Raw genomic sequence first — 23,182 nt, 5'->3', positions numbered from 1 at the left:
CAAGTGCATATTAGAAGTATCACAAATTTAATGTTAAAGAATTTGAATTCAAGTACAAAAATTAAACAACACATGATTTCAACATTAAAAAACATAACACTTCTTATTCAAACAACTATACAATGACTATCAAAAACACATATGAAGCATAACTACAAAAACCTTAAATAAATTAACAGCAAAATTACATTTTATTTTTATAACTTATAATTAACTAAAATATTTATAGTTATTTTTAAGGACCACAAAAGTAGACTGCTTTCTCTTTAGTACTGCATAAAATTTGCTTCTTAATCTTTTGGCTTCATCATTTCTTTCTACATAATAGTTAGATGCTTCTGGATAAATAAGTGCTCCAATCTCCAATACAGATAGTGATCCTTGGCAATCAAATTTAGTGTAACCATTGTCTGCAGGTGTTTTCATATTCTGAAATGCTATTTAGCAAAGTTATTATGCAAAAAACACAACAAACTGCTGGGTTCTACTGCCCACTCAAGAAGTAGAATTATTTAAAATTAGGTCCTAAAGTTTAAAAAGAATAGTAGTTTGTTATACCTTTATCAAGAGAAACCACTGAATAACTTTTTAAACTTTGTATTTTCACAAGTTCTACAATTGTATGTTATTTCAAATTATGGCTGTTTACTATGTTAAAATATATATATGTATTTATCCTTTTAAAACCAAATGTGCAAACCCGATTCTAAAATGAAACAATATTTTAATTTGCATGCTTTACAAATAAATTTTCATACTAATGTTCACAATATTTTCTTCAGAAGAATGAGGCCTGATTGGAGATATACAGTCGCTGTCCAACATGGCTGCCATTAGCAAGTGATATTGTTGGTGACAAGGGATAGCTTGGATAAGAATAAGGCCTTGAAGCATAAGGAAGCAAGCTGGGAGTCCCAGAAGAGAGGGTAGCACTAACAGGGGAAAGACTACTTATTGAGCTGCGACGGAAATTGAAGTCTGTAAATAAATACATGAACAATTATGCTGCACATCTTTACAGATACAAATTTAATTCAGAGACAAAGCATTAAAACTATAATCACATTTTAACATAATGTTATAACATTCAAAATCCTGATGCTACTATATTGCTGGTAAAGATTGTTTCACCTTTCACTACACTGCAAATCCTGATAATTTTGTCATTATGTATATCGTTCATTGACACAATGCTTCAGAGATCTTACTGGAATGCATTCTTGCTATCTATCATTTCATGTCTCTCTCTCTCTTTTTTTTTTTTTTTTTTGACCATAGAAATAGAGAACTTCTGATTTATCTTGCTCCTCAATGGAACTTCTTTTAAATTTGGTTCTGAAGTGAAGGGGTAGAAGAAAAGATATAAAAAAAAAAAAACAACCAATTCATATTTGTTTATTTTTGTGAAACTGTATTAGGCATCAAACCAGTAGAAACACTGACCCCTGGACTGCAGAAACATATGGTGTAAAATAACTGTCCAACATTTCATTATTTAAAATACTACTATAAACATTTATGCAACTAAATATACCAATTTAACATTAGAGTCCTATTGGTACCATGAAACAGTAAAATGAATCATCTTTATAAAATAAACTTCAAGAAACCATTATCAACTTATAGAAAAATCCAAAAATTAAACCAAATTCTTAAAAATATAATTATATTTGAAGTATTACTGTTCCACAATAAACATTCATCTTATACACCAGTAACTGCCTGCTTCATTAATTGAAATATTTATATATTTGTGTGTGTGCATCAGAGACCAAATGTGTAAATTCTGTACTTTCCAAAAACTCAACTATGTTCTTTAGTGTAGAATAAGCCAAGGGTGTGTGACAATGGCTATAAAATGATTATTTATAAAAGTTACAGTTTTATCTAAAAATGGAAGAAAAGGAATTAGGTCATTTAATGCACAGGTGAAGTTTTTTTTTTTCCTACAATATTTTTTGGTATTATAAATGAGGCCTGAAATACATGAGCATTAACTTAATGTTGTCATGGGACTTAATGTTTTAGCCAACAGGAATGAGATCAACTGCAGGAGAATAAGCTCAAGCAACATCACAAAGGACCTAGTTAAGAAAAAAATGAAAAAAAAAAAAATCAGTTAAATATAGGGTTAATTTCTAGCATTATAAAACTCTAATTTGAATGATTTTATAACCTTTTTATTTTTATGAATGGTACCATAAGATCAACACAAAGGAAGTATGTACCAGGAAGTCAGTCATAAATACATGTAAAGCATCCAGTTCAAAATATTTTCAGTATTGCTTTGATTCCATTGCTTCTCTAAAAGCCAAATAGGATGACTCCAGGTATTATCACAGAATTTTTTTCCCATCTTTCAGAAAAGTTACAGTATTGAATATGAACAGAAACATTATTGTTCCCATGATATTCCCAAATAATTGCTAAAAAAAAAAAATTCTGATTCTCTCTCTCTAAAGATATTAGGCAAACACAGTCAATTCCTTATTAGCCACATATCTAACATTCTCAAATTTTATCAAAGTGGTCATCAACATGATTTAGAATAGAGGACCTTTAAATGGTTAAACTTCTGCAGCTAGGAAAGTGTGAAGTAGTTCTCAAACAGAAATCAGCTTTGCTTTGGGTTTATATCTATTCAAGAGCTTATGTAGACCATTCATGAAATGTGAATAAAGGGGTTATCTTCAGGGGAAGACTTCACAAAGAAGGTAGCCATGCAATTGCACACTGGCATAGTGCTTAGGTCTGAAAATCTGCATTTCTGACAGTCTCCTACTGTAAATATTCAACTTAAAATTACATTAAGCAACTGTTGTATTCCCATTTTAAGGGATGCTAAATTGAAATACAACATGAAAAGTCAAGTCTTGACTTCATCCATTCAGGATAAATCGAGAAAGAAAAAAATTTCCCCCAAATACTACAAAGATTAAGAAAACAAAAAGCTTCAGACGTTTATAAGATTTTGTAAACATTTCAAAAATAAATTTTAGTAGAATCAGAGAATCTACATGTAGTCAGAAAAACATCTGAGAGAAACACAATACACATTAAACTTACGGCAATGAATGAAATGTAAACTGAAAATTCTTAACTAGTAGGATAAATATAGAAATTAGAATTATGTTTTCCTTAAATTGAAACTACAATTTACATATTGTAGAAAATAAAAAAGCAGAAAGACTCATTGATTTTTAGGAAATAATACATAAATGAGTAGCATATACTTTCCTAGCATATACTTACTTGCCCATCCCTGGTTTTTCTTCCCAGTGTACTCTTAGCTTTTCAATCCTATTGTTTCTGCCTCAGACTGAGACAAGTACTCCCCTTTCCCCTTCTTAAGGGAATGATACAGAGGCAATCTCAGAACTTAATTTTATATTAAGAATTATTCAACTGTTTAACACTTTCAAAATTGAGGTACAATTTACATGCAATAAAATGCATAGATCCTTTGTGTTCATTTCAGTGAGTTTTAATAATTGTATACCTCCACATAACCAACACCCAGAATAAAATATAAAACATATCCATCAATCCAGAAGTTACCCTTGTGGCCCTTTCCAGTCAATAAACCCTTTCACTGGAGGCAACAACTTTCTGATTTCTATTACCACAGATACGTTTTGCCTGTTCTTGGATTTCATACACTACGCATTTTTTGTCTAGCTTCTTTTGCTAAACATAATTTCTAAGATTTATTCATATTGTGCACATCAGTTTGTTCCTTTTTTATTGCTAAGTAGTATTCCACTGTATGAATATACCACAATTTATTTATACATTCATCCTGGTAATGGATATGTGGGTGATTTCTAAATTTTGACTATAATGAAATTAAGCTGCTATGAACATTCTTGTACAAGTCTTTTATGGACATACATTTTTATTTCTTTGGGGTAAATACCCAGGAGTGGAACTGCTAGGTCACAGAGTAGGTAGATGCTGCCCGACATTTCTCCAGTGTGCATTTATACTCATATTAGTAAAACATGAGAGCTCCAATTGGTTTCTCACTATTGTTTTAGCCTGAATTTACCTGATACCTAATGATGTCTTTATTGCCCATTTGTTTATCTTCATTTGTAAACTACCTGCTCAAGCCTTCTGCTCATTATTATTGCTAATAGTAATAATGTTTTTAATCAAGTTTTCTAACTCAAAATCATAAACCAAGAATAGGACATTTCTAATTCAAACTATCTGTTTCATTGATGAATGACAAAGGATGGCTGACTAAGTGATTAATCCATTCTCCCACAGCTAACTGGAGAAAGAACAAGTTAAAAATTAGGCCTCCTGATTCTAGGAAAATATTATTTCCACTTCACCAAGCTTTTTCACTCTGGCAATCTTCTTATAAACTGACCTGAGAAAAAGTGTCTTGAGAAGCTGCCATGGGTAGGGTAACAGAAGTAAAACAGATGGTGCTCTGAGCTGCTTGGCTTCTGTTTGCATGCACCCACCACCACACCTTCCATTTCAACCCATACAGCTCTGCATTCCCTTGTTTTATATGCTAAACTTTTATGTAAAATTTCATTTGAAGAAAAGGTTCTTCTGCAAAATATACAAGAGTTTCAGGACCACTGGCTCTAATATGACAGATTATTAAATTTGGCATTTTGATCAAGTCTTTTACAATTTCACATTTGTCTTGAATGAATACAAATATTTTCATAGAAAGTTTGATCTAGATCAAAAACAGAAAATAGGATTAAACCTTAGGACCAGTTCTAATCAAGCAATAATGGCTAACAGGAATCCCTCAATTCAGAAAGATTCTGAGGTTGTATGTGCAATGGACAGAAAAGCAAGTAATGACTGTTGTGCCATACTTGACACAGGAACAACTGTAGACACTAGCAGCACATGTACCACATACTTGTCAGTCCTGCTGGAATACTTCTGTAATTTAGTCTAATAGCTTTCTCTGTTCAATGCAAGAGACAATCTGGAACTAAATACCACCAATATATTTCTCAGTGAAAATGTAAGCAGTGGATATACTGATTTACTACATTTATTTCTCATTCTCTTTTGTTTCTAAATCCATCTTGCACACTTTGAACCAAACACCACAGTTTCTTTAGCAGCCTTCCTGTCTCAAATAAGGTGTGGGGGTCCAGAACAGGGGACCGTAATAGAAATTTTAAATCCAATTCAAGTAAAGTGAATTCTCATATCTATTTCCCTCATAATTAATTCCTTTCTTCTCCTTCTAGCTATGTGGAACCTACCTCCACATCCAACCTTCTTTTGAGGCACATTTTTTAAGTGTACAATTCAGTGATATTCAGTATATTCAAAGTTGTACAACCAACACTACTAACGCCAGAACATTTTTATCACCCATTAACAGTCACTCTCCATTTCCCCTTCCTCCATCCCCAGCTACCACTAATCTTTTAGGCTCTATAGATCTGTATATTTTGGGCAATTAACATCAATGGAATCATGCAATATGTGGTCTTTTGTGATGGGTCTTTTTCACTTAGCATAATGTTATCAAGGTTCATCCATGTTGTAGCATGTATCAGGACTTACTCTTTTTTTGTGGCTGAATAATATTCCATTGCATGGATATAGCATATTTTGTTTATCTGTTCATCAGGAGATGGACATTTGGGTTGTTTCCACTTTTGGCCATTACAAATAATGCTCCTTTAAACATTCGTGTGTGTTTTTGTGTGGAAATATGTTTCCATTTCTCTTGAGTAAATACCTAGGAGTGGAATTGTTGGGTAGTATGATAACTCTGTTTAACTTTTTGATGAACTGCCAAACTATTTTCCAAGGGAGCCATATTCCTTTTCCTTCCCACTAGCAATGTATGAGGGTGAAATACCTGATGTTTTAATCTACGAAACACATTTCTGCAACCTTTAATACATACTTTAAGCATTTCTTTGGCTTTCTTGGACTCTTTATGGAAATTCTGAAAAAAATTTATCATTTCACCATATTATTATTTCAATTTCTAACATTTAATAATCATAATTGAAAAAGTTAACTTTTACTGAAACTGAATTTCTTTATGAAAAATAACTTTTACTATACTGTACATTTGCAGTTTAAACACAGAGACAAACGCCATCTAAATCTGAATATAAATATTTATCATTTATTATTTTGTACTCTAATCCTGGCACAGAAAATCAAGAGCTAACACTGTAAAGCAGAAGAAAGTATTTTCAGAATTGCTAGTTACAAAAAGTTATAAAGCAACTTATAACCTACGAAATATTTTTTAAAAATTAAATAGAAAATTTCAAAGGATAACTTTTGGCTAGAACGTATTAGTATTATCAAATTTACTGGCATTTTTACTTCTTTTACTTTCCCTATTACTATCCAATTGAAAAAAAAATGGTACATTTCTTCCTTTACTTAAATCTCCCTAGCGGCTACTGACAAGCAAACAGCAAGAAGTAGACTTGAAATAACCAGGTTTTTGCTAATTTAAAATGATTTTATAGGAGGTGCCAAGTATGTCAATCTTAGTAATGGATGGTTGGATAAGAAGGAAAGACACTGCCTGTAATTGCTTCTTTATAAAGTTCTGGTTGTTTAGTTCTGTATTAATTTATTTTTACTAGAGTAAAATAAAAACTTTTTAGATTCAGTTTTTGGGGGAAAAGCATCTGCTTTTGGATTTAAACTCATATTTTATTTTTTCAATTTACAATATATTTCCCCAAATAATTTTGAGAAAACGATTTTGGTTTTAAATTCTTATTGTAAAACTTCAATTCAACAATTAAATTCAATAACAATTCAATTCAATTCAATAATAACTATCATAAACACAAATGTTTCAGACTTGTGTCCCTTTCTTTTTTTGAGAAAGGGCAGGTGCTTCATTCTAAATTATCTAAATATCACAATTTAAACCTTCAAAAACAAGAGTTTCAAATTCTAGAAAATGCAAACTAGTTTGTAGTGACAGAAATTAGATTAGTGGTTGCCTGGGAAAAAGGGTAGGAGGAGGAATGGATTACAAAGAGGTTAAGAAGCAACTTTTGGGGATGAAGGAAATGTATTGTGGTGTCATTTCATAGATGTATACATATATCAAAACTCATCAAATTGTATACTTTAAATATGTGCATTTTATTGTTCTTCAATTATACCTCAATTAAATTATAAAACATACAAATCAACAAAACCCAACTGTTCCTTTGGAAAAGTTTCAGTGTTTCCCAAACTATATCCTATACAATTCACGTGTGTAAAAACAAAAATTCCTTGGACAAATAATCTTGGGAAAAGCTTAGAAAAGAAGAATTTAAAAATTAAAAAGGTTGCTACTACAATTATATGCTAATATGCATTATGATTTTCTGAAAGGAATATACAATACACAGTTCTTTCCAAGCTTGTTTAATCTTAGGAACCATTATGTCACTGAATGTCTTAGAAAATCAGTTTGGGAAAAACTCTTCAGATACTTTGTACACAGCAATTACAAACTCAAATGCCTTCAGAGGCCAGACGCCAAGACATAACAACAACAACAAAAAAGAACTCAGAGAGGATCAAATGTAAAACAATAGGCAACTAGTTATTTGTACTGAAATCAAGCCTAGTTTTGCTTTCCTTTCAAAAAAGTGAGAAGGCCAAAGGCATTTAGAACTTCCAGTTTGCTACCTTTGTATTAAGAGGTTAATTATGTCAAACTCCTTTTAATGCTAGCTTCTAAGCGATTCCGAAAGACAGTAATAGAGCAGCAGCCTATGAAAAGGGAAATTATGATCTGAGCTGCAGTAATCTAGGCTTCAGTATAACTAGAAAACTGTAGTTCACTAGATAAAACAGCCATCTGGCAAAAGTGAAGAGAAGATCCAAGTGAAAAAGACAGCGAATCTTTTTCAAGTTTAATTTCTACCAGTAAAATGAGTTGTAATTCAAAAACTGAATTTTAAAAAGTTGTTGGGACAGTGGATCTAAGAGTTACACCACATATTTGAATTGTATGCTAAGAATAAGATTTATAAAATTCAAGTTATAATTCTCAATAACAATAAAGTTAATTTCTCTTTATATCTGAAGTATGGGCTACAGTAATAATAGCTAATATTTATCGAGTACTTAATAAAGACACTCTAAATGCCAAAAATAATATATAAGGTCACTGATATTTAATCCATACCAAAACTTTTTAAGATAAGTACTATTATTATCCTCTTTGAAGAGAAGGAAATTGTGGCAAGAAATGTAAAGTAACATACTCAAAGACAAAAAACTACTAAGTGGATTACTATCCAATGAACCACTGCATTCTCTGTGCCTCTTCATGTGAAAAGGTGTTCAGGAGAGCAAAAATCTTTACTTGAACTATAAACTACTTTTAACTTCCTCCTGAAGCTTGTGCTACTCAGTACCATGGTGAAAAAATTAAAGTGAGTCCTAGTAAATAAAACTTTTATTCTAAATCACATCAGTAATAAGTTTAGCTTAATAAATTAGAGTTCCATTTGCAGAAAAGTTTGAGACATGCTGGATAATCTACATATAGCATACTCCAATTATACCTAACTTAACCATAATATCTGTTTACCATCTTAGTAGTTCACAATGTACAATAACATGCTCAAAGTTTTGAGAAGCCCTGAAATTTATGAACTGGTTTAAATTTTTTTAAACTATGCTTAAGGAGTCTATTTTTAACAGTTATTATAATCAAAATGCTTCCAAGTTTCACTGGACAATTTTCAGCATGTCTTCTTATAACCAAGAGACGAGTAACATAAATTGGTTTTCTGAAAACTAAATATATCACTTAATATTCTAAGAGATTTTTTCTTACCTGTTTATTTTCTCCAAATTCTTCTACACAGGTCCAGGCTGAAGAGATTGTGTTCCCTGTCTGTAAGCAGTGAAGACAGAAAAGGATTGAGCCTTCAGAAAGATGTTATCCCTATCTTGGAAGTGCATGGAATCCTTGATAACTTAAGTTAAAAATACTTTTGACCAGTAAATAGGAAAATAAATTTAAAGACAAAGAAACAAGTGAGCAATAGTTATTTCTGAAGTTCTGCAAAGATGAACAGAGAGAACAGTATTTTGATATTTGAATGAAAATTATGAGTACATTTGCAGAAAAAAACCATATTTATCTTTCTATATAAATTAAATCCTTATTGGTTGGTCTTTCCAAGAGGTATTACCCTATTAACAAGAAAAAGAATGGATTTTAAAAATAATGCAGTTGCCAAATTTCTGATATGCAAAGAGCCAAAGAATCTAAGCAAATTAAAAATATATAAATGCAGTATAAGATGCAGCTGCTTTACAGATGAAATATCATTTCTTTATGCCTTAAGAAGAAACAGATGGCAAAATACTATGAAAACAAACAAAAAAAAACAACAAATAAAAACATGTTGCTTGTTAACAGCTAAACTTGATCTATTTAAAGCCTAATTTAACCATAGTACAAAATAACATTGGCCATCCATCCATTTTACTGGTTATATCTTTACATGATTTAAAGCTTTCTGCTAGGGATGTATACCCAACTGTGTATACTAAGACACTGTGCATAAAAGTATGAACAAATAAAAAATGTTTGATAATCCACATAAAACTGTAGTTTTTTAAATCACCAACTTAAAGATTTTAGCTCAACAGAAAAACATATTCACTGATTTTTACAAGTGAACCAGGTAATCTGGATCAACCCTTTCAATGAGAACTAGAAAATGCAAACAACTATTCAAAAAAAAAAAAGAAAGAAAGAAAACCATCTGTTTGAGAGCATTGAGAACTACCAAGATACTGGACAAGAAGGAAAGTAAAAGTGGTATGCACAATTTTGGGAGGTGTGTTTCCCCTAGAAGAGTTGGCTAACCCCAAAAGGAGCTGAGAGACAAGTGAAAATGACAAGAGAAAAAACAAATTTCTGAAGCTAGAAAGACAAAAAGCTAGAGCTGAGGAACTACTGATGAAACATGTCTGGAGCCCAAAAGGCAACTCTTACTTTAATAAGAGTAAAACTGAACCAGAAGCATACTAACGTCAACAAAAACAAAATTCAAATTTGAATCTTCTCAATCTACCTGGATTAAGGCAATCTGTGAAACCAGTACCCTTGGCCACCTTTCTGAAGCAAATATAAATCTTCTCTGAGTGAAGATTATATCTTGCTAGTTCTCAAATAATCACAAGTTTTCATATACAATATCTGGCATTCTATCAAAAATAACCAAGCATACAAGGAGATAAGAAAATGTCACCTAAAAGCAACAGAAACACCAGTCAATAATAATTTATCTACAAGGAAGTTAGATAATAAACTTTTTCAGAACTGGATATTAAAATATGCCTAATACATTCAAGAAAATAAAGACATGATTTTGTGAAAAAACGAAAACCATGAATAAGAGGAAAATGAAATTTTAAAACTGAGAAATAAATTCTAATGAATGTTTTATAGAAATAGAGAATGACACATTATACTAATAAAAGGTTCAGTTCAACAACAAAGACGTAACAATTCTAAATTTTTATGCACCTAATCCACAGTCACAAAAGATATAAAACAATCCCCTCTCAGTAAGATCCCCCTCTCAGATAGAATAAGCAGACCAAAACAATGAAGAGACAGAAATTTGATCAAGCTTGACCTATCTGATACATAATACACTGCAATTAACCATTGCAAACACATTTTTTTCAAGCACACATGGAGAATTTAGATTAACTGGACCATTAAAAACCCAAAGGATTGAAATAATAGAGTATGCCTTCTGATTATAGCAAAATCTAATAACAAAAATATAACTGCAAAAACATAACTACAGAAACTGAGGGAAGATGATGGAGTAAGAGAGAGAGAGCAAAACAACTCAGTGAAAAACAATAGATAAAGGACAGAAAGCGCTCCAAAACAGCAGTTCCAGGGTTCCACCGGCTGGGCAGGAACTTCTACACCCATACTAAGTATGTACTCGGAGAAACCAAGAGACAGCATTTAAGATCGGTGACTGTTTGGCCCAGAACACAGCCGGGGACTGGCGGCTACAGCGGGCTGACGAGTGTGGAGGGGAATAGCCTTCCACACCACAGGCACCCTCCTCAGCACTTGGCTCTGGTGATAAACCTCCCAGACCCACAGCCAAGAGCCCCCATGCCAGGGACTGGCAGTTGGAGCAGGCAGACAAGCGCGGAAGGGGGCAGCTTCCCACACCCCATGCAGCCATCTTTGCAGTTGGCTGGGAGATAACCCTTCACAGCCCTGCGGCTGAGAGCTTTGTTGAGTGAATTCAGGATTCAGCGGGCTTGTGACAGCATCCACTCTTGCACAGCCTAGAAGGACTCAGAACAGAAGTGCCAGGAGCCCTCCCCCAATCCCAGGGACTCATGGGTGCACAGTAGACAGGGACTATGCAGCATTTTAGTCAGAAGGTGAGACGTGCAGCTCTGCAGGCTCAGAGTAGTCCACCTGCAGTCCAGGGAATGGCCGAGACTACTGTGTCCTGGAGCAGACTCCCTGCCAAACTGCACAAGGTATGCAACCCACCCACAGGGCTGGCAGTCCCCAGTGCACATGGGAAATTGGTACACTAATTGGACTTCCACATGGTTTGGATCCCCTCTCAATGCACAAAGTTGCAGGAGAACTGGCTTGAGGGGTAAGAGGTGGCTCAGGATCGCCTTCTACTGGTAGGTCAGGGAACATGCACTCCACCAAGATGTAGCGGGGTGAAACTATAGATAAATATTCAAATAATCCTGCATATCCTAAAAGAACCCTATCAATATAAGCAAATGCCAAGAGGACAATAACAATAGAAAATTATAAAGCACATAAGAAACTAGAAGATATGGAGAACCCAAATGTCCAAATAAAAAAGCCTAAAGAGTAACAGAACTTGGAGCAATTAATCAAAGAAGTACATGCAAATATCAATGTCATGGATCAGGAAATAAAGTACATGAAGAAGATCCTAGAAGGGCATAAAGAGGAATTCGCTAAAGTAAACTTAAAAATGGTGGATCTTATGGAAATAAAAGATACTATTAATCAAATTAAAAATATTCTTGAGACACAGAACAGCAGATTTGAAGAAGCAGAGAAAAGAATTAGTGACCTTGAGGACAGGCCGACAGAATGTGAAAGCACAAAAGAACGAATGGTTAAAAAAAAAAAAACTAAAAAATTTGAAATGTAGCTCAGGGAAATGATGGAAAACATGAAGCACACAAATCTAAGAATCACAAATCTAAGAATCATTGGTGTTCCAGAAAGTGAAGAGTAAAGGGTTAAGAAAAGTATTCAAAGCCATTGTTGAGGAAAACTTCCCAACCCTTCTAAATGACATAAACATGCAAATTAAAGATGCCCAATGAACTCCAAATAGAATAAATCCAAATAAACCCACTCTGAGACATATTCTGATCAGACTGTACTGACTACTCAGTGGGCACCAGGGAAGCAAGAAGGCAGTGGTATGACATTTAAAATTATGAAAGAGAAAAATCGCCAGCCAAGAATTCTTTATCCAGCAAAACTCTCCTTCAAAATTGAGGGAGAGCTTAAAATTTTCACAAACAAATGCTGAGAGAATTTGTTAATAGGAGACCTACCCTACAAGGAGTACTAAAGGGAGCTCTACAGGCTGAGAAAAAAAACACAGGAGAGAGAGGCCTGGAGAAGGGCACAGAACTGAAGAGTATTAATAACGGTAACTTAAAGGAAATAAAGAGAGAGGGAAAAAACAGATCTGACAAATAAAAACCAAAGGATAAAATGGCTAATTCAAGAACTGCTTTCACAGGAATAACATTGAATGTGGATGGATTAAGCTCCCCAATTAAAAGATACAGAGTAGCAGAATGGGTTAAAAAATATGAACTATCAATATGCTGTTTACAAGAGACTTATCTTAGACCCACCAACAAGAAGAAGACTGAAAGTGAAAGGATGGAAAAAAAATATTGCACACAAGCTACAGCCAAAAGAAAGCAGAGGTAGTAATACTAATCTGACATAAAATAGCGCTAAATGCAAGGATGTCTTAAGAGACAAAGGAGGACACTATATACTAATAAAAGTGACAACTCACCAAGAAAAATAACAATCATAAATATTTATTCACCCAATCAAGGTTCTCCAAAGTACATGAGAAAAACACTGGCAAAACTGAAAGAAGCAATAGATGTTTCCACAATAATCATGGGAGACTTCAAGACATCACTCTCTCCTATAGATAGATCAACTAGATAAAGGGCCAACAAGGAAATTGAGAACCTAAACACTGTGATAAACAAATTAGATTTAACAGACATATATAGAGCATTACATCCCAAATTATCAAGTTACACATTCTTCTCTAGTGCTCATGGAACTTTCTCCAGGATAGATCATATGGTGGGACATAAAACAAACCTCAAAAATTTAAAAAGATGGAAATTATTCAAAGCACATTCTCTGACCACAATGGAATACAATTAGAAGTCAGTAACCATCAAAAATCTAGAACATTCACAAATATCTGCAGGTTAAACAACACACTGCTAAACAATCAGTGGATCAAAGAAGAAGTTGCAAGAAAAATTGCTAAATACCTAGAGATGAATGAAAACGAGAACACAACATATCAAAACTCATGGGATGCAGCAAAAGTGATACTGAAAAGGAAATTTATAGCTATAAATGCATACATTAAAAAGGAATAAAGAGCTAAAATCAAAGAACTAATGGAACAACTGAATAAACTAGAAAATGATCAGCGAACTAATCATAAACCAAGTAGAATAAAAGAAATAACAATGATTAAAGCAGAAATAAATGATATAGAAAACAAAAAAAGAGAAAATAAATAAAAGCAAAAGTAGGTTCTTTGAGAAGATCAACAATATTGACAAACCCTTAGCTAGACTAACAAAATCAAAAAAGAGAGAAGACCCAAATAAACAAAATAATAAATGAAATGGGGTACATTACAGTGGATCCCAACAAAATTTAAAATATCATCAGAGGATACTATGAACAACTGTATGCCAACAAACTAGACAACTGAGAGGTAACGGATAATTTCCTAGAAACACATGAACAACCTAGACTGACCAGAGAAGAAACAGAAGACCTCAACAAACCAATCACAAGTAAAGAGATCCAATCAGTCATCAAAAAGCTTCCTTCAAATAAAAGCCAAGGGCCAGATGGCTTCACAGGGGAATTTCACCAAACTATCCAAAAATAATTGACACCATTCCTACTCAAACACTTTCAAAACAAATGAAGAAAATAGAGCAGTACCTAACTCATTTCATGGAGCCAACACTGCTTTAAAATCAAAACCAGATAAAGATGCTACAAGAATGGAAAACTACAGGCCAATCTCCCTAATGAATATAATGCAAAAATTCTCAACAAAATACTTGCGAATTGAATCCAAAGACACATTAAAAAAATCATACACCATGACCAACTGGGGTTCATCCCAGACAGGCAAGGATGGTTCGACATAAGAAAATCAATGTAACACAACACGTTAACAAATCAAAAGGGAAAAATCAAATAATCATCTCAATAGATGCTGAAAATGCATTTGACAAAATTCAGCATCCTTTTTTGACAAAAACACTTCAAAAGATAGGAAATGAAGGAAACTTCATCAATACGATAAAGGGCATATATGAGCATAATATTCAATGGTGAGAGACTGAGAGCCTTCCTCTAAGATCAGAAACAAGACAAGGACGCTGGCTATCACCATTATTATTAAATGTAGTGCTAGAAGTTCTAGCCAGAGCAATCCAGCAAGACAAAGAAATAAAAGGCATACAAATTGGAAAGGAAGAGATAAAACTGTCATTATTTGCAGATGACATGATCTTATATTTGGAAAACCCTGAAAATCCACGAAACAGCTACTTGAGCTAATAAACAAATTCAGCAAAGTGGCAGGATACAAGATTAATGCACGTAAGTCAGTAATGTTCCCATACACTAGAAATGACCTAACTGAAGAGACACTCAAGAAAAAGATTCAATTCACAACAGCAACTAAAAAAAATCAAGTACCTAGGAATACACTTAATCAAGGATGTACAAGACCTCTGAACAGAAGATTATGTAATTTTACTGAAAGAAATAAAAGGGGATCTAAAGAGATGGAAAGATACTCCGTGTTCATGGACAGGAAGGCTAAACATTCTTAAGGTGTCAATCCTACCTTAACTGATCTACAGATTCAATGTAATACCAATCAAAACTCTTAACAAACTACTTTGCAGACTTGGAAAAGCTAGTCATCAAATTTATTTAGAAAGGAAAGGGGCCAAAAAATGCTAAAAATATTCTAAACAAGAAAAAACAAAGTGCAAGGACTTCACTTCCTGACTTTGAAGACTACTATAAAGCCACAGTAGTCAAAACAGCATGGTTCTGGCACAAAGATAGACATAATTATCAATGGAATCAAATTGAGAATTTGGAAATAGACCCCCAGATCTACAGTTGACTGATTTTTGATAAGACCCCCAAATACACTGAACTGGGACATAACAGTCTCTTCAACAAATGGGGCTGTGAGAATATGATATCCATATCCAAAAGAATGAAAGAAGATGCCCACCACACATCCTATACAAAAATTACCATAAAACTCCTAGAAGAAAATATAGGGAAACATCTTCAAGACCTAGTAATAGAAGGTTGCTTCTTAGAACTTACACCCAAAGCACAAGCAATGAAAGAAAAAATAGATAAACAGGAACTCCTCAAAATCAAAAGCTTCTGTACCTCAAAGGAATCTGTTAAAAGGGTGAAGAGGCAGCCAACTCAATGGGAGAAAATACTTGGAAACCATGTATCTGATAAGAGACTGAGATCTTGCATATATAAAGAAATCCTACAACTCAACAACAATAGTACAAACAGCCCAATTATAAAAGGGGCAAAAGATATGAAAAAACATTTCTCCAAGGAGGAAATATAAATGGCTTAAAAAAACACATGAAAAAAATGTTCACCTTCACCAGCTATTAGGGAGATGCAAATCAAGACCACAATAAGATATCATCTCACACCAATTAGATTGGCTGCCATTAAGCAAAAAGGAAACTAAAAATGTTTAAGAGGATGTGGAGAAATTGTAACTCTTATTCATTGCTGGTGGGACTGTATAATGGTACAGCCACTCTTGAAGACAGTTTGGCAGTTCCTCAGAAAACTAGATACCAAGTTACCCCATGATATGGCAATTGCACTTCTTGGTATACACTCAGATCTGAAACCAGTGACATGAACAGATACTTGCACACCGGTGTTCATAGTGGCATTGTTCACAATTGCCAAGAGATGGAAACAATCCAAATGTCCTTCAATAGACGAGCAGATAAACAAAATGTGGTATATACATATGATGGAATATTACACAGCAGTAAGAAGAAATGAGGTCATGAAACATATGACAATATGAATGAACCTTGAAGACATAATGCTGAATGAAATAAGCCAGACACAAAAGGAGAGCTATTATATGTTACCACTAATGTAAACTCTGTGAAAAACGTATAAGTGTCTTATAATGTAAAATATAGTGTCTAGAGATAAACAGAAGTTAGTGAAGGGGGAATCATAATCTAGTATGTACAAATATGACAATGAGGATGAACTTAATGGTTCATGGGAATGGTCAGGTGTGGTTATGGTTCGTTAATGGGATTATAACTCAGTGATGCGTTGAAGGTGAACATATTCATAAATGGTTGTTTAAAAGCATGTAACCCACAGAGTAGTACCACAAACCTAAATAAGTGCTACCATGATATACTTACAAGGTATGACACTGGTGCAGAGGTTAACAACACAGTGGAATATGGAAAAACTAACCATTACATACTAAAGGCTGTATTTAATATGAATATCTTACCAAAACTACACTATTAATAGGGATAAATCATTGGCAGCTGATAAAGAGTTCTGTGATACATTATGTTATAATTGCTTAAAGTTGAGAGTGATGATGACTATACAACTAAGTGAAGATAATGTAAAATCTGACAGTTTATCTTGGGATAGAATATATATTAAGTGAAATTACAAACCCACTACTTAATAAATCAATCTTCAACTTGAAGCTTGCTCTTGTGAAACTTTGGGTTGTAAATGGGAGGCTGAGCCCTCCTATGATTATGCCAATAGGTACCTCCAGGGAGCCTCTTTTGTTGTTCAGATGTGGCCTTTCTCTAAGAACAACTCTGCAAATCAATTCATTAAACCCCCCCACCCTTACCCCCACCCCCATGAGGGACATGACTTCCAGGGGAATGAATCTCCCTGGTGACATGGGACATGACTCCCAGGAATAAAACTGGCCTGGGCAGTGAGGGATTAAAAATGTCTATTTGACCAAAAGGGGGAAAAAAGAAAGATAACAAGCTGGGGTCACAGTGGCTGAGAGATCCCAAATACAGTCGAGAGGCTTTCCTGGCGGTTTCTCTTATGCATGCTCCAGCTAGACATCCCAAATGGCCACAGTATGCTGTGCCCTTATCAAAAGTAGTCCCCAAATACCTAGGTCCATACCTGAGCTTCTATAAAAGATTTGCTCACTAAGTTTTAGCTCTCAGAAACTTAAGTCCACCAGAGTGTTCCTATGCCAGACAATTTCTAAAACCCAGAGGCAACAGCCTCTTTAATAACAACAATAAGATACAGACTTCTTCTCCATAATGTCAACACCCCCTTTCAATATGAACATGTTAGGGTGCTCACTGCCTAGACACCCCTGAAGATGGAGAAAGAGATTAAGTGAGAGGAAGGGGTAGGAACAAACAAGGTAAGATTTAACAAAGTTCTATGAATACTAAAACTTAATATATACATATATTTTTTAGATGCTTGGGGTGTTGGAATAGCTGCAAGGAGGTAAATGACAAGGTGGAACTGTACCCTAGAATATCGTCTGAAATTTGCTCTATAGCTATTCATTGAATTGTGCTTTGAGAGTCATTTCCGTTCTGTATATTCCCTATATTGCATAACAAGAGAAGAACTGAAACTGTGGAACCGTAACCCATAACAATTTTTGAAATTATATAACTACTTGTTGAGCTGTACGTTGAAAGTTTACACCTTTCTGTATTTATGTTATATTTTACAATAATGGAAATAGCTGGAGTTGTGGTTCTGTGACCCATGACATTCTTTGAAATGTGTTCTCTAACTACTTCTTAAATTGAACTTTGTAACTTATCACTGTTATGTATATATATTAAAATTCACAATAAAAAAATGCACTAAAAATTAAATATATATATATATATATATATATATATATATATATATATATAACTACAAAAATTTCCATGTTTAGAAATCAAGTAACACCGTTGGGTTAAGAAGAAATCACAACAAAATATATAAAATACTTTGAAATAAATGACAATAAAAAAATAAAATACAACAAAATGTGTAAGATGCACTTACAACAATACTTAGGGGAACATTCATAGCCTTAAAATTCACAAATTATAAAAAAAGAAAGGCTGAATACACCAAGCTCAGATGGCTTTTTAAATGCTAGTCCACATATTCAAAAAAGAAACATCAATCTTACACAAACTCTTCCAGAGAACAGTAAAAAAGGAAAACTTCCGAAATGTTTTTCCTAAGTATGAGCTAATCTCACAACTACACAGATATAAAAATCCTAAACAAAATATCAGAAAACCAAACTTAGCAGTATTTAAAAAGGATAATGCATCTTAACCAAATTGGGTTGATTTCAGAAATTCAAGGTTGATATAACACTCAAACATTAATCAATACAATTCACCACATTAAAAGAGTAACAGACAAAATGGATAAAATCATCCAAACAGATGCAGTTACACATTTGATAAAATTCATCATCCATTCATAACAAAAACTCTTAAACCAAGAACAGATGGAAATATCCTTAATGTGATAAAAGGCTTCTTCTATAATAATAGCTACAGCAAACATCATATCTTAATGGAGAAATACTGAAAGTTTACAAGGATGCCTTTTATCATCATTTGTATTCAATGCTGGACAAGTGGTTCTAGCCAGTGCAGTAAAGCAAGGAAAAAAAAAAAGAAAAAAGAAAAAGTATAAGGATGGAAAGGAATAAAAAAGCTCATTACTCACAGCTAACATGACAGTGTATGTAGAAATTTAAAATAATCTAGAGTCAAACCATTACAACCAATAATTCAATATATAAAAAATAATTTCATTTATATCTAACAGAAATAATTAGGAAACAAAAATAAAAGATGGTATCTTTTACTATGGCATTGATAAATATTAAATAGCAAGGAGTAAATCCAATGAAAGATAAAGGTGATATTTACACAGTAAACTAACTAAAGAACGTTTGAAAGAAATTAAAGAAAATCTAATCAAATGGATGGATATATCATATTGTGATCATGGATCAAAAGGCCAGATGCTATTGAAATCTCAATTCTTCCCAAACTGATTACAGATTTAACTCAGTATCAGTCAAAATCCCAGTAGGATTATTTGCTAGACGTATATAAACTGATTTGAAAATTCATACAGAAATGCAAGGACCCAGAAGAGTCAAGATAATCATGAAGAAGGAATAAAAAGTGGGAAGATATACTCTACCAAATATCAAGACTTCTCATAAAGGCATTTAACTAAGACAATGTAGAACTGGTGCTAAGACAGACAAAAAGATCAATGGAATAGAAAGTCCAGTATAAGGTATGCATGGATGTATATGTATATAAGGGCATGCGTTCGTGTATACACATACACGTTAAAAATACACACATACTTGATTTATGCTAAAGAGTCACAGAAAAAGAGCAGCCTTTACAATAAATGGCGCTGGGTCAATGAATATCCATATTGGGGGAAGAAAAGAACTCTGACATATACTTCACATTTTAAGGGTAAAAGGTAAAAAGAGGTTTCTAAAAGGTAAGATAAGAGAATATACATTCATGATCTCAAGGTAAACAAAGATTTCTTAAGCAGGACACAAACAGCACTAATAAAAAAGATTTATAAATTAATCTATATTAAAATTAAGAACTTCTGTTGTTTTCAAGGTATACCATTAAGAGAGCAGGAAGGCAAACACACTGAAAGAAGGTATCTGTAACATACAAGGCCAACAAAGGGCTTGTATTTTAAGCAGTAAAGAGAAACAACAGACAATTCAATAAAATAAAAAGATACTTCATCAAGAGGACATCCCAGTGGCCTATAATCCTATTAAAAGATTTTCAACGTCATTAGTAATCAGTGATATAAAACTATAATTTCAAAGACATTATCAATGAAATATCAATATATACTAACTAGAACGTCCAAAATTATAAAGAATGTTCATACTCAAGTATTGACAGGAATGTAATGAGCTGGATCTCCCAAATACTACAAGTGAAATGTAATTTGCTATAACTTTGTAAAACTGTTGGCATTATCTACTAAAGGTGTGAAAATATGACTTACCATTTTCAGTCCTATCTAATCCACAGAAATGCATGGAAATGAGCATGAAAAAAACACATACAAGAATCTTCACAGAACCATTATTCAAACAGCCCCAAATTTAAAGCACCCCAAAGTCAAATAAATTATATCATTTCAATGGAATACTTATATCAATGAGAGTGAAAGAACTGCTACATGCCACAACATGGATCGTCTCACAAACATAATGTTTAGTGAAAGGGGCCCGACACAAGCATATAAAATGTTGTATAAACTTCAAAAGCACGATGTTGGAGGCGGGGCAAGATGGCAGACTGGTGAGCTGTATGTTTTAGTTACTCCTCCAGGAAAGTAGGTAAAAAGCCAGGAACTGCGTGGACTGGACACCACAGAGCAATCTGTCTTTGGGCATACTTCATACAACACTCATGAAAACGTGGAACTGCTGAGATCAGCGAAATCTGTAAGTTTTTGCAGCCAGGGGACCCGCGCCCCTCCCTGCCAGACTCAGTCCCGGGGGAGGAGGGGCTGTCAGCTCCAGGAGGGAGAAGGGAGAATTGCAGTGGCTGCTCTTATCGGAAACTCATTCTACTGATTCAAACTCCAACCACAGATAGACTGAGACCAGACACCAGAGACTCTGAGAGCAGCCAGCCCAGCAGAGAGGAGACAGGCATAGAAAAAAAACAACACGAAAAACTCCAAAATAAAAGCAGAGGATTTTTGGAGTTCTGGTGAACACAGAAAGGAGAAGGGCGGAGATCAGGCCTTGAGGCGCATATGCAAATCCCGAAGCAAGGCTGATCTCTCTGCCCTGTGCACCTTTCCTTAATGGCCCTGGTTGCTTTGTCTATTAGCATTTCAATAACCCATTAGATCTCTGAGGAGGGCCGTTTTTTGTTTTTTTTTTTTTAAATCCTTTTTGCTTTTTCTAAAACAATTACTCTAAGAAGCTCAATACAGAAAGCTTCAAAGAATTGAAATTTGGGCACGTCAAGTCAAGAGCAGAACTAAGAGAGCTCTGAGACAAAAGGCAATAATCCAGTGGCTGAGAAAATTCACTAAACAACACAACTTCCCAAGAAAAGGGGGGTGTCCGCTCACAGCCACCATCCTAGTGGACAGGAAACACTCCTGCCCATCGCCAGCCCCATAGCCCAGAGCTGCCCCAGACAACCCAGTGTGACGGAAGTGCTTCAAATAACAGGCACACACCACAAAACTGGGCGTGGACATTAGCCTTCCCTGCAACCTCAGCTGAATGTCCCAGAGCTGGGAAGGGGGAGCAGTGTGAATTAACAGAGCCCCATTCAGCCATCATTTGAGCAGACTGGGAGCCTCCCAACACAGCCCAGCAGCCCAGAATTGCCCTGGGGGGACGGCACTCACCTGTGACATAGCACAGTCATCCCTCAACAGAGGACCCGGGGTGCACAGCCTGGAAGAGGGGCCCACTTGCAAGTCTCAGGAGCCATACGCCAATACCAAAGACTTGTGGGTCAGTGGCAGAGACAAACTGTGGCAGGACTGAACTGAAGGATTAGACTATTGCAGTAGCTTTAAAACTCTAGGATCATCAGGGAGATTTGATTGTTAGGGCCACCCCCCCTCCCCGACTGCCCAGAAACACGCCCCACATACAGGGCAGGCAACACCAACTACACACGCAAGCTTGGGACACCAATTGGGCCCCACAAGACTCACTCCCCCACTCACCAAAAAGGCTAAGCAGGGGAGATCTGGCTTGTGGAGAACATGTGGCTCGTGGACGCCACCTGCTGGTTAGTTAGAGAAAGTGTACTCCACGAAGCTGTAGATCTGATAAATTAGAGATAAGGACTTCAACTGGTCTACAAACCCTAAAAGAACCCTATCAAGGTCAGCAAATGCCACGAGGCCAAAAACAACAGAAAATTATAAAGCATATGAAAAAACCAGACGATATGGATAACCCAAGCCCAAGCACCCAAATCAAAAGACCAGAAGAGACACACCTAGAGCAGCTACTCAAAGAACTAAAGATGAACAATGAGACCATAGTACGGGATATGAAGGAAATCAAGAAGACCCTAGAAGAGCATAAAGAAGACATTGCAAGACTAAATAAAAAAATGGATGATCTTATGGAAATTAAAGAAACTGTTGACCAAATTAAAAAGATTCTGGACACTCATAGTACAAGACTAGAGGAAGTTGAACAACGAATCAGTGACCTGGAAGATGACAGAATGGAAAATGAAAGCATAAAAGAAAGAATGGGGAAAAAAATTGAAAAACTCGAAATGGACCTCAGGGATATGATAGATAATATGAAACGTCCAAATATAAGACTCATTGGTGTCCCAGAAGGGGAAGAAAAGGGTAAAGGTCTAGGAAGAGTATTCAAAGAAATTGTTGGGGAAAACTTCCCAAATCTTCTAAACAACATAAATACACAAATCATAAATGCTCAGCGAACTCCAAATAGAATAAATCCAAAAAAACCCACTCCGAGACATATACTGATCACACTGTCAAACATAGAAGAGAAGGAGCAAGTTCTGAAAGCAGCAAGAGAAAAGCAATTCACCACATACAAAGGAAACAGCATAAGACTAAGTAGTGACTACTCAGCAGCCACCATGGAGGCGAGAAGGCAGTGGCACGATATATTTAAAATTCTGAGTGAGAGGAATTTCCAGCCAAGAATACTTTATCCAGCAAAGCTCTCCTTCAAATTTG

The 23,182-nt window shown here is 34.7% G+C and overlaps 1 protein-coding gene across 2 annotated transcripts in view; it reads right to left on the bottom strand.

Moving 5' to 3' along the window:
- Positions 1-279: 279 nt before the first annotated feature.
- RBM46 (RNA binding motif protein 46) overlaps positions 280-23,182 on the bottom strand; it is a 44,875-nt gene continuing 21,972 nt past the window's right edge. The window contains exon 4 of one of the 2 annotated variants that reach the window (XM_037829092.1): positions 280-978. In XM_037829092.1, coding sequence (XP_037685020.1) covers positions 779-978 — 200 coding nt within the window. In that variant the 3' untranslated portion in view covers positions 280-778. Of the gene's footprint in view, positions 979-8,822; positions 8,879-23,182 lie in introns of those variants that run through there. The other variant, XM_037829093.1, reaches the window with a different exon arrangement.

This window comes from Choloepus didactylus, chromosome 3, assembly GCF_015220235.1.
Source record: "Choloepus didactylus isolate mChoDid1 chromosome 3, mChoDid1.pri, whole genome shotgun sequence".
Taxonomy (NCBI): Eukaryota; Metazoa; Chordata; class Mammalia; order Pilosa; family Megalonychidae; genus Choloepus; species Choloepus didactylus.
This window is presented reverse-complemented; position numbering and strand designations above follow the sequence as displayed.